This window comes from Equus quagga, chromosome 1 (genome assembly GCF_021613505.1).
Source record: "Equus quagga isolate Etosha38 chromosome 1, UCLA_HA_Equagga_1.0, whole genome shotgun sequence".
Lineage (NCBI taxonomy): Eukaryota > Metazoa > Chordata > Mammalia > Perissodactyla > Equidae > Equus > Equus quagga.
In genome coordinates this window covers 56,531,162-56,543,926 of record NC_060267.1, presented here as the reverse complement: position 1 = coordinate 56,543,926, position 12,765 = coordinate 56,531,162, and the positions used below count along the sequence as shown (strand labels likewise).

Sequence of the window (12,765 nt, the reverse complement as noted above, 5' to 3'; positions counted from 1 at the left end):
AGAATTTTGAAAAGCCAGCTCTCCTGTGAAACATGAACCTGCAGTGAGGCAGGTTTATAGTTCTGACTGAATGCAAGTCACCCAGTTAGTTCCCGCGTCCTAGGCACGCACTCCCTGAGCTCAGCGCTCCACCAGCGCTTCAACACGGCGGTCAGTATACTCTCTTCATTTTGTGCATAATTTCCTGTGTCATTAGCCCTGTACACTTTGTCTTTTTTCTTTAGATTTAGTATCACCAAGTTCCCTCTGCAATGAAGAGAGGAAATGTCCCTCACCACTCTTCTCATTCAAAATTCATGGTGGCAAGTGGGGAAGATTATTGTACATACCTTGAGTCTTAGAAGGAAAAGGGCACCTCTTATTTCAGGTAACTAGGTTCTCTGATTACCCAGAAATCCACTGAAGAACCAGAAAGAGCTCTGGAGTCAGCATCAATAATCAGCTGTGTGAGGTAAATGACGTTGCTTACCCTCTCTGAGTCTTAGTTTCCCCATCTGTAACAGGTGGACAATAATGCCTACCTTGCAGAGGAACTGAGAGAATGATATAAAAATGAAGCAGCTGGTATGCAGTAAACAATAAATGGTAGCTATAATTATTCCCCAGCTGTGTAATGATACCCGTAAAGCATGCAAAGTATTCAGCGCCCTGGAAACTACTCAGCAGCCAGGAACAAACCGTACCTAAACTCCCCCCGGGGGGCGCCGCGGCCCCCACGCGCCCCATCGTCTCGGCGGGCGGCCGGGCGGGACGAGGCACGCCCCGCGCCGGTTCCCTGACTGCGCTGCCCTCCACTTCAGTCTCTAAGAGGTCAGTCAAGGGACCCGGACCTAATTCTTCCCAAACTCGTCCACATGAAACATCTAAAGCGGCTCTGCCGTCGGCATTCCGTTTCCGCCGGCACCGCGAGCGCCCCACCGCCCGGCGGGGAACGACGGCGCGCCGGCTGCGGCGGGACCTGCGGGGACAGCGACGCCGTGTGGCGGCCCGGCCGCGGGGTCCGGCGCCGGCGGAGGAGCTTCGATTCCGCGGGTGGGAAGGTGCCATGCGGGGGGCGGGCCGGCGCCCCACACGTGCAGCGCCGCTCCCCGCGGTCCCGGGGCGCCCTGCCAGTCCCGGCCGGGCCCGGCGTCCTCCCCAGGGGCGGTGGCGGAGTCGCGGGAAACCCTTCGGAGACCTTCTCCCGCTCAGATCCTTTTCGTTGTGTGCTCAGGCCTGGAAGGAAGCAACTGATGCTGTGGTTATACTGTCAACGGGACGAGCTCTTTAAATCATTAACAGGAATGACTGGCCCTTCAAATAGAGCTCAGTATAAAAAATGAATGTATCTGTAGGATGGAATGTGAGCCAGGGTCGTCACTGAGTCTGGTCTAGTCGTCCGCTTCTTAGCAACTGTGCACCCTCAGTTCTCCCCGAGAGGAGGGGTGTCCATCTCACCCCGCAGTGCTTGAGGGAGCAGGAGCCTTCCTCTTCACACGCTCAGGTCTTCACCTCTTCGAGGAGTCTCAGGACCCGTCGCATACTTTTGCATTTTCGCAGGTCGAGGACTCCTCACGAGCATTTCCAGGGCAAATACTTAGGGTTTCCATGCACAGCGAGCTGGAGGACGCGTTCTGATCTAACCATCAGCGGAGAAGTTGATGAGGACCGAGCGGCTCCTCCTGTCTCCACGAGTTCTTAAACCCCTCTGCCTCACTGACTTGAACCACTGTCAGGGGATGGGACGGTGGAGAGAGCCCCCTGCCCAGGAGCCCCTCCCCGGGAATTTGCAACAAAGACCAGGAGAGATTCAGTCATTCCCCTGGCTGGAGCTGTAGTCCTGTCAGCTCGGAGGCTGTCAGCTGCGTGTTCCCAGCAGCAGGAGCAGAGGAAGCCGGTCTGCAGAGACACAGACAGAGGGCAGCAGACGGCGGCCAAGTGAGAAGAGGGAGGGAGAGAGCTAGAGGCTCAGTTCCTGAAGAGTCCGTGAGGCTCTTGTGAACAGACCGCCTCCTCTCGAGCCGGCTCAGACCGACTTCCCTCACTGCCCCTGAGAGAGCAGACCGCACGGCGCCGGCAGTTACCTCCTTACCTGTCAGTTTCCTGCCTGTTCGCGAGAATCGTCATCCATTCATTCAGCAGACCTTTACTGAATGCCTTCTCTGTGCCAGGCACTATGTCTCCGGGGAGACATAGCTGGGAACAAAAGAGATTTTTTAAAAACTCCTTCCTTTATGAAACTTACCTTCTACTGAAAAGGTCTCTGGAGATAAAGTAAACAGAGAGGAGACATAACCCCCAAATGAGGGACCAACAAAGGGCTGGTTGACCCAACAGACAGAGCACAGCCCCAGGTCTTAGAAAATGTCCCAGAGGGTTAGTGGCCAGGGCCACTTAAAACAAGACACATTCCTTTTGGCTTTAAGATAAAATTGGATTGAAAGGGCTCACCCTCTCTTTAGCGTCTTTTCTTTTACATCTTGGTGCAGCTGCTGGAGGCCCCTTCTGATACCCTGCTCATAGGCCCCACACTCAGGCAAACTCTCGCGATACTGCAGTTCCCTACCTGCTTTGGCTGTGGGCAGCTTTCAGTCTGTTTATCTCAGTTACTATGGAGGCAGTAGATAATACACGTAAGTGACAAATTAAATTCACAGATAATTTTAAAATCTAATTTTGGCCACCCCTTCTCCCACCCAGTTATTTATCAAAACTACTTAGGAAGCCCATATTAACTGATTCGGTTCTACCTTCTGTTGCTGCCTTTTCGAGAGCTGCAGATAAACAGAGCGAAGATCAAAAGGCAGGCAGCAGGAAGAAGACCGAGAAAATGCCGCTGTTCAAAGGCTGAAACAATCTAGAAAGTTCACTGTGTGAAAGCCCAGCCTTCCACAGTGCTTAATGTCTGACCCTCGTTCCTGGGCTAAAATCTTCCTACTTATGCAAATTACCCAGCATTCTTACGTAAAACCAGGAATGAAAGCACCCTTTACTTATTGTTTTCAGTATAACTACAATGCAGAGACTCATATAATCAAGCACTAATAAAGGACTTAGTAGCTCTGGCTTGGTGGCCCTTCTCAGCTCCCCAACGTTCCTTCTGGCCATGCGAAGCTGGTCATCACTAGCCAGCCAGAGGCGGGGATTCCCCAGAGAGACAGTCCACGTTCTGCAGCGTCTCAGCCAGAAGTGATGACAGTTATTTTTATCTTTTTACATATTCTATACCTCAAGTGCCTCTCCATCTCCCCCTCAAATTAATGAAAAACATTCATTCCTCTGTGTGTGGGTGTGCATGTGCAGGAGCGTGCGTGCACACACCCACACATCCACCCGCATACACACACACACACACACACACACACACACACACATTCGCCCAAATATGTGATCAGCGTCAGTGGGATCTGGCAATGTATCAGAGCTTGTTTTAAGATGGAAAGGACTATTTTTTCCCACTTTCTAAGGATGGTGTGTCTCTCTGCCCAAGAAAACAGGCTTCTTTCTTGGTGAGCTCCTGCGGCTGCAAGATCTCCATCTTGTGGAGCAGTGTCAACCACAGACGTCTTCCTGGCTCCTACATCTCCAGATGACAAAGCTCAAGTTAGATAATAATGATTTAAGAGAGGGAGCAGGGCAGAATTTCAGAAGCAATGACCAAACTGGGGTTTTAAGACGAGTGGCAGGTTTTGTTTCTACTCTCAAAGAATGGAGAGTGGGTAACTGCTAAGCCACCCCTCCAACTCAGGACTCGAACCCAAGTTCTGGAGAGACTTTCATCCCAACGCCTTTGTGAACGGAGGCCTGCCTGCCTTAATATGAACCCCCACCGTGCCTCCTTCCTACCCTCCCATCGATTTCTGGATGGAGGCACTCAGGCCTTTCTCCTAATCTTATCTTGAAGACAAGGTGAATGCATGCAGACAAATAGCTAAGCAAATATTGCCTCATTATATTCGTAATGGATCTGCAGTCTCCCCGACTAGTGCCAGGCAGAGGATAAAGGTGCAACATCCCAGGGCGAATCAGTTCTGCTGTGCCAGGATGCTCTTTCCCCTCTCATCAGAAAGGCTCCCCAGGGGGGCAGCCCTGTGGCGTAGTGGTTGAGTTCAGCACACTCCACTTCAGTGGCCTGGGTTCACTGGTTTGGATCCTGGGTGCAGACCTACACCATTTGTCAGCCATACTGTGGTGGCATCCCACATATAAAGTGGAGGAAGATTGGCAACAGACGTTAGCTCAGGGCTAGTCTTCCTCAGCAAAAAAAAAAAAAAAAAAAAAGGCTCCCAGGGCCCGGCCTGGCGGTGCAGCAGTTAAGTTCACATGTTCTGCTTCGGTGGCCTGGGGGTTTGCTGGTTCGGATCCCAGGTGTGGACCTAGCACCACTTGTCAAGCCATGCTGTGCTGTGGCAGGCGTCCCATGTATAAAATAGAGAAAGATGGGCACAGATGTTAGCTCAGGGCTAATCTTCCTCAAAGAAAAAAATAAAAAGTCTCCCTGGGGTGGCTAGGACTACGTCCAATGCACTGATCTTTCAATTAGACTACATGTTAATAATAATAAATGTCAGGTACTAGGGAATCCTGCACAGGGTTGCGAAGAGCACTGGGTTGGGAATCAGGACCTGGTGTCTATCTCCCTGAGGATCTTGGACTAGCTCTCAATGACTATAGGCCCAGTGTAATCTTTGGATCACCAGCATAGGATCCCCTCTGGTCCTCGTTAAAGATGCAGACAGTAGTCCCGGCTCCACCCCAGACCAACTGAATAAACTTTCTGGTGCCGGAGGCCTAGGACTCTGCATTTTTGCAGCACATCAAGGTTTGGGACCTGCTCAAGTTTTGGAAGTCTTTACCTGGAAACCCAGCAGCTGGACATCTGACTGCCACGCTTGCTTCCTTCTCTAACGTTCTGTGGTTCTGAGCAGATGCTCATTTTTTTAGGTTGGTCTCCATATTCTCCAGCCACATTCCCATGGCATTACTTGTCACTTGACAGACAATGGCCAATTCACCAGGATTCAACAAGCATGTGACAATAACTATAACTTCATTTCAACCTATTTTGAAAATTAAATATTTCCTAACCCTGGTTGTCAGTGGATACAATGATCATATTAGTATTTGAACATATGACTTGCTCCCCATGTCAGAAAGGAAACATTCAATATTCACTCCATCCCCTTGCCATGACTCTGAAGGAAAACCTCCACATAATAGGATGATCCATCTCCCTTCATGAACATGGAAGTCACTTTCCGGGATTGTGGACAAGCCACTCTCAACTAACTTCCTGAAGATTCTAAGGATGGACTGGATTTCAGCTCTTAAATACTCTGAGCACCTGATATAACTCTCCAGGCTCTATAATAGTAATATAGAAAAGAGCAATAATGCCAGACAGTGTTTCAAAACCCTTATTATCATTATTTATCTGTGTGACCAGTTAGTTTATTTGGTTAAATGCCAACTAATGAAGCCGAGGACATGGTTTTGATCTTTTGTAGGCCAGTTGACTACAATCACTTTCTTTCATGGACCACTCGTCTTGAAAATGTCAGCCAAAGGAATCTGAGTAATAATGTGAGGAAGTTTCTGGTAAAATAACCCTAGGACTGACGTTCTTTGACATTAAGTCAGAAGGTTCTTTAGGTACTAAAGATACAAGCGGTATACACGGCCATGGGCACCCTCAGGCAGAATCTCTTTTAGATTGTTTTGCAGTATCATTTGTTCATTGTAACCCAAGTTAATTCCTTAATTCCATTACTTCCCCAGAAATACACTTTTCTAGAATACAACTGGTGTCTTTATGTGGTTCCTGGCTCACCTGCGGGCTAGTCACTCCAGTGCAGCCTGGATCAATGTCTCTCCCAGTAACTCCTTCCTCCCTTTCTAGGATATAACATCTCCCTTCTTGGATCCCTGAGCTCTGCCTTACTTGCTCTCCCGGCCCCACGTACTGGAGTCCAACACTGGAGATGGCAATATAAACACCTGCAGAGAGCATTCCCATAGCCGGTGCTTCACCCAGGACCCAGTGAACGAACCAGGGTTAACTCAGGGGCTGTAAAATGGAGGAAGACGGCAAAGGGGAGGTTTAAACTCCATCCCTGAATTCTTTTGTTCGTAATAGTAATATTAATAGCTACCACTTATTGAGTATTTAACTTTGTGCTAGCCCTTGGCGACAGTGCTTAAATGCACTATCTTACTTAATTCGCATAATATTCTTCTGCCCCTGTCTCAAATTGAGCTCTAAAGTCTCAATTCCTTCCCTTCTTCCATGTGTGCACCGTGTAGCAGGGTTCTAAGGACAAGACCAAAAATAAAAGGAGACTCACGAAAGATAACTGCGTGTCCAAATAAGGAAAGGGAGAGAACCTTCACCGAAAGGGATTTAATGTCAGAGAGAAGCTGTACATCTGGGTGAGAGATGAAGAGACCGCGCCAGGCCAGCCGAGCCTGACCTAGCTACGCATCCTGTTGTTCACGAGGCCTCCCTTGAAGCAGGAGGTGACAGCAGCAGCATCACAAGTTTCCTCTCCCTGGGAGGGAGCACAGTGCAACGTTCACTCCGTCTAGTTTGCACCTGGCTTTCTGCAGCTTAGGCACAAATATTCAGTTCATGTCTTTCCTGACACGTCAGGTCAAATGACCCCCTTTCCTCATGGTGGAGGGGATTGTGGCAGGAGCAAGTGAACAGTGGAAGAAGAATTCTTGCTGGAAAGACAGCCCTGGGAGACTGGGGAGGTGCGGGCCCCCTCGTGGTCACTGGGCAGAGATGACATCAGACCTCTCCTCATGCCTGTAACTGTGGACTCGGCAAGTATGCACACAGCTGAAAGGGTAAGACAGCACTGGGCCTCTCACAGAACCAATCCGTATTCTGGACAAGACCCTGACGACATCACAGATTAAGCTGAGTGCCTGCCACCTTCCAGAGGGCCGGCATCTACGCAGCAAAGACTCCAGACTTCCAGACAAAGTCATCTTCTCCATCTAACCACCATCTCTCTCCTCAAGTCCACGGTGGAGAGACGACAGTGAATATTCCCAAGTCCTTACACCCTGAGAGTCCCCACCGGAGGGTGAGCAGCCTCCTCCCACTCACCGGGAGTCGAGAACCAGCAAAGCCAACCCTCAAAGATCTCTAGCGTCTCTTAAATAAGCTTTTCCTTTCCATTTTCTTCTTTTAATTATTTATCATCCACCCATTTATTTATACAAGTATAAAATAGATTTATATAGATTTATATAATATAAACTTTGTGAGGCAGAGTGGAGAAGAGGGCTGGGAGCGTGGGACCCTCCCTGGCTATTTGCAGACGTACTGGTCAACAATCTCCGTGCACTTCTTGCACTTCACGAAGCAGCACCAGTGGAACTTGCAGTGGCAGCGCTCCACCTGGAGGCTCTTGAACTGGTCGTAGCCACGGCCACAGCACATGAGCTCACAGCCGTCCATGCCCTCCGAGGTCTTGTTGCAGAGGCGTCCCTGGGTGCCCAGGGAGCCTGTGGTCTCGTTGCGCAGGCAGTAGTCAGGGCTGGGGTCCACGTAGACCAGGTCCTCCGGGGTGGGCTGGTTGAAGCGGCTGTTGACCAGCTCCAGCTTGCCTTTGCGGGTGATGCGCATGGCAGCTGCGCTGTCATATTTCTCCTTCAGCTGGTCCCCCACCTTGCGGAACTCGGCCAGCTGGAGCCAGCAGGTCTTGAGGCTGCAGGACCCTGAGACGCCATGGCATTTGCAGGCTATGTCTGCCATTTTATACACAGCCTGAGGAGAGAAAGAAGGGAATAAGAAGGAGCATCTTGATGGAAGATGTCAAGAGGGTAGTGAGGGTCACCCCAGGCCAAGTACAGAAGAGGGCTGAGGGGGTGTGTGTAAGGCGGGGGTGATAACTTTTCAAATGCACACAGAGATCTTTCCCGGATCCTCAGGTGCTCAGATGGAAAGCAGACAAAAAAAGCACCACACAGAAAAATTGAAAAACGCTGGGAGGCAATGCTCCTGTCTGATCAGCTACTAGGATGGCGTCTGGAGCACCTGCACCTTTGACTTTATCCATTTCTTATTACTTGACATTTGTTACAATAAATGAGTCATCTTTACCATCAGGGAAAAAAAGGACATGTCTCTGGTGATCAAAGTTTGAAGCAACAAATAAAAACCAACAAAAGCTGTCTAGCTTTTAAGTACAACTCAGAAAAAAGAATTCGGTCATCATACAAGCCCATAAGAGAAACTGCTGGCACGGCCGGGTGAGCCAGAAGCCCTCCCTGCCTGGCCAAATCCCCCAAGAATTCAACGTCCCTCCTTCTGCGTTAACATTCGCTCATTAACTTCACAGTCATCAGGAGCCTCGCCGTAAACCACACGACCACGACGTTTGTGAGCAAGACCACTTTCTTCCACCCCCGCACTCCAGACACCCCGTGGGAGAGGCCGTGAGCGTGGAGGGAGAGGGGCGTGGCCCTGGGCAGTAGGAGAGCAGGTCCAGGGCTGGCCTGTGGGGTGATGCATTTGAAAACGAACGCACCCAGAAGTCACTGAACCACAACAACGTGGCGTGGATTTGAACGTGGGTTATCCCAAACCAAAATTTAAAAGCAAGATTAGACCAGAAAGCTGCTTACAAAGTGTTTTTCAGTGAAAGCATACTGATGCATTGTGTCAAATAACCCTGGCAGCAGGCCCAGAAGTGCAGATGGCAGGAGAAAAATGCAAGCCCGCTGCGGAACATTTTCTTATGCTACAGCTATTGTCACCAACTGAGTCGAGACTCATTTTTCAAGGGCTTCTCTCAGATTTCTTTTCAAGAGTCCCCAGATTGTGTCTTTATTCAGCACTATGCAGAGACCATTGCAGGTGCAAGAAAGAGCTTAACCATCATCAGCTCACATTACTTTGGTCAAAACTCTTCCTGATTTTTTTCTGGTATGGAATTATTCCCACTTCTTTATGGTGGAGAAATTGAAGCTCTAGAGAGGCTCACTAACCTGTCCAGGGCCACCCAGAAGGGCGTCCGAATGACTAGCACTTCCGCCTCCAGTCTTGGAGCCTAAACACAGCTTAGGGGGGAGGAGGAAGGAAGGCTCCTCCCCAAGGTTAAAGGCACCAGCCCTTGGCTGGCAGCTCCAGGCCCACAGCATAAAGGAAGCGACACCCCATTCCAACAGGCACTTCAAAGACAGGGCCTGCAATTATCCTTCTGGCACAAATCCCCCAGGTCTGAGCTGGAGCCTGACATTCCTCTGGAAATGGTCCTTGGTTTAGAGAGGGATGTCAGGCATCTGGCGCTGCTGGAAGAGGAAGCTTTAAGGGCGTAAAACTGTGTACCCTGCCGCTAAGTGACTAAGGGGGACAGGATAAGCATCTCCACTGGGAGCAAACACTGAGGGAGATCTGGGGAAAGGGAGTCAAAGCAAGACTCACAGAGTAAGGATAGGAAGTTTAGGAAAACAACTCCAGAAGCAGAGGGTCACGGACCCTTGCCAGTGAGACATTCATTCCACCTTTCCTCTAGGAAGGAAGACATTGTAGAGACAGCAATATTCATATTTTAAAATATTTTACTATTGATAATCTATATAAGCTCCACTTGTAGAAGGGGGAAAAATCCTAATTTTTGGCCTTTCCTGCTAACTGAAAAAGCAATAAGATGTTTTTAAAATTTTCCTGGTTGTACATTTTGCTCCCTGGCAAAGCCCCCGCTAAGTCCATCTTCAACATCTATCTAATGGTGTGACTGACCTTGGTAAGTGACAGGAAGGCCACAAGAATTAGGCAACTTTTATCTGGAACATGCTTAGAAGCCCTTGAGTGACAAGGCAGTATCTACCCATGGGTCTTGCCATCAATATCTAAAACGGAGTTACTAGACACTCTTAAAAGCCAGGAGAAGTTCCTTGTAAATATGCCCAAGATTTACTCTGTGGTCAAGATATCAGATCCCAGATATTCTATTTAAAAAAGAAATCTGGGGGCCGGCCCAGTGGCGCAGCGGTTAAGTTTGCACATTCTGCTTTGACCGCCTGGGGTTCGATGGTTCGGATCCTGGGTGCAGACATGGCACTGCTTGGCAAGCCATGCTGTGACAGGCGTCCCACATATAAAGTAGAGGAAGATGGGCACGATGTTAGCTGAGGGCCGGTCTTCCTCTGCAAAAAGAGGAGGATTGGCAGCAGATGTTAGCTCAGGGCTAATCTTCCTCAGAAAAAAAAAAAAAGAAAAGAAAAGAAAAGAAAAGAAAAAATAAATCTAGTTGTAAAATACTAGTCCAGGGAATTTTCAATCCCTGCTACTACTTAGTCCTTCCTTGAGAAACTTCTTGTGTAGGTGTGAGGAGGTGGGTGGGGAGTACCTTTAGCCTCAGATGGTGATTGATGGCAGAGCCCTGTTCCTTGGAGAGAGGATAAAAACTAGAGAGGGACAGGAATTCCCAATCTGGAGCCGACAGAGGCAAAGGGAGAGATAAAGGGCTATGGAAGAGGTGTGGAGACTGGAGGAAGGGAGCCGGAGACAGGGAGACAGACAGAGGAAGACAGGGAGGGTGGGTAAGCGGGAGAGGCAGATGGAGGGGAAGGCGCTGCCAAGATAAGGGCTGAGCACAAACAAACAAACAATTAAGGGCAATAAAATGAGGAGCCAGCAGAAGTGGGGTCAAGACTGTGACTGAAATGAGGCCCAGATTAGGATGAATGCCTAGTCACCTCCACATCTGCCACAATGCCCCAACGACAGCAAGCAGAGACAGGGAACAGCCTTCCGTGAATTTGACCCCTGACTCTTACTCGGAGGCAATATGGGAACTTCCCTCTGCATGTTCACATGCACCCACCCATGGCAGGCACAGTGAGAGCTGCTGCAAAGAGCTCAGATGGCGATCCATGTCCTCAGAAACGCACAACCAATAAGACGCACAGCCAACAAGACGAGGTGGAGGAAGCAACACCGTAAGGAAAGTATAAAATGCTCTGGGGCAGTGCAGACGCAGAGACTGCAATTAGCAGGGAGGGGAAGATTTTAAGGAGCAGGTGGTATTGGAACTGCGATCTTGAAAAATGGATAGAATTGGGGCATTCAGGAGATAAATTGCAGATCTTAACCTTTTCCACCAATCTTTCTGTATTCCTCATGCTTAGACACCCAAAGACTGGCAAATGGACTGGCAAATAGAAAGAAAGCCCTAGGAGAGTGAGGCAGCTCCTTCAGGGTAGAAGGTCAATCCAGGATGGCTCTGGTCTCTTTGCCCTGGTTTACACCACACAAACCACAGAACTCCTAACACTGCCGTAGATCGACACCACCCCCCAACGCACTCACACTCATATCTGGCTAAACAAAACTAGCCTCCAAGTATGAGATATGTAAGAAAGACACTGTGCAAAGGACCAATTCTAATTTCTTTCTTTTTTTTTTTTTTGAGGAAGATTAGCCCTGAGCTAACATCTGCTGCCAATCCTCCTCTTTTTGCTGAGGAAGACTGGCCCTGAGCTAACATCCATGCCCATCTTCCTCTACTTTATATGTGTGATGCCTACCACAGCATGGCTTGCCAAGCGGTGCCACGTCCGCACCCGGGATCCGAACCGGCGAACCTGGGCCGCCGAAGTCGAACGTGTGCACTTAACCGCTGCGCCACCGGGCCGGCCCCCAATTCTAATTTCTGCTTGACATCGTACTATTGATGATGCTGATTGACACAAGCAAGTGTGCTGTGTTCTACCAAGCCAACATCACACAATCCCAATTCATATAACAGACATTCCCAATTCCATGTATTTGAAATGTGCTCCCATGAAACATGAGTTAATCTTTTTAAAAACCTGATATATAAACACATGTTCAGAAATAGATGCACATCCTGTTACTGAATCAGTAATGAAGCAACATCAAATTTCTGAATTTACTTCTTCTCAAGAAACTGCCATTCTCATTTTTTCATTAGTCCGTTTTTGGTCTCACTATAGCACCTTGCCCGGGCCCCCGAGCCAGCTGCTTGACACAGACCTGAGTGTGGACAACATTCCCAGAAAGAAGTCTCTGTTGTTTCCTGAGAGGTCTGTGGTTCCCCGGCCCTTTGCCACCACCCAACACTCAGATGTCAGACTTCTCTAGAGGGGGAACTGGATGGCCATCCACACTCGCCTCCACACTGGATACACTGGGGGAGCCCTCCAGTTTCCTGCGGCAGAGGCAGACCACGCTGGGGCAGCAAAGGAAAGAGGAGGCCAGAGCCTGTGCTCAGAGGTGGCGTCTTCCTGAGCAGGGTGCAGGCAGAGAGGGCACATGCCCCTCAGCACACCAGAAAGGAAGCTAACGCTGCTGCCTAGGTGTGCTCTGCACACACAGTAAACCTAGCTCACCTCAAAACCTCTATGGCAGTTTCTACTGAGATGGAGGCTCAGAGACAGTCACATCTTACATGAGATTGGTGAGGCTGTCTACCTTAGCCTTCAAAAGATGGTTGTCTTTCACACTTCCACTTACGTTTAAAACTCCTAGCATAGAAGTGTTTGCCATTAGCACTTGAATGTGCTTTTGGACTGGGTTTCTGGATACGTACGATAGCAGCTCTTAAAAGTCAGCGCTGGTTTTACCTGAACCCCCAACAAACCATAAACCCTAGACTAAGTCTAATGGCCCAAACTTCTAATCATCTGTCTGTCCAAATGACAAAGGAGGAGCAGTCCAGACAAGGACTCCACTCCCTATGTCTGGAACTCTGATCATAAGGCTGCACCCAAGTCCTATAGGGACAGATGTCCTGTGGAGAAATAAAT

General features: G+C 49.3%; 1 protein-coding gene across 3 annotated transcripts in view; it reads right to left on the bottom strand.

The window, feature by feature from the left end:
* Positions 1-6,267: 6,267 nt before the first annotated feature.
* Positions 6,268-12,765, bottom strand: part of WNT5B (Wnt family member 5B) — a 101,274-nt gene continuing 94,776 nt past the window's right edge. For all 3 annotated transcript variants that reach the window (XM_046679609.1, XM_046679616.1, XM_046679601.1), the window contains exon 5: positions 6,268-7,756. In XM_046679609.1, the coding sequence (XP_046535565.1) occupies positions 7,298-7,756 (459 nt within the window). In that variant the 3' untranslated portion in view covers positions 6,268-7,297. The remainder of the gene's footprint in view (positions 7,757-12,765) is intronic.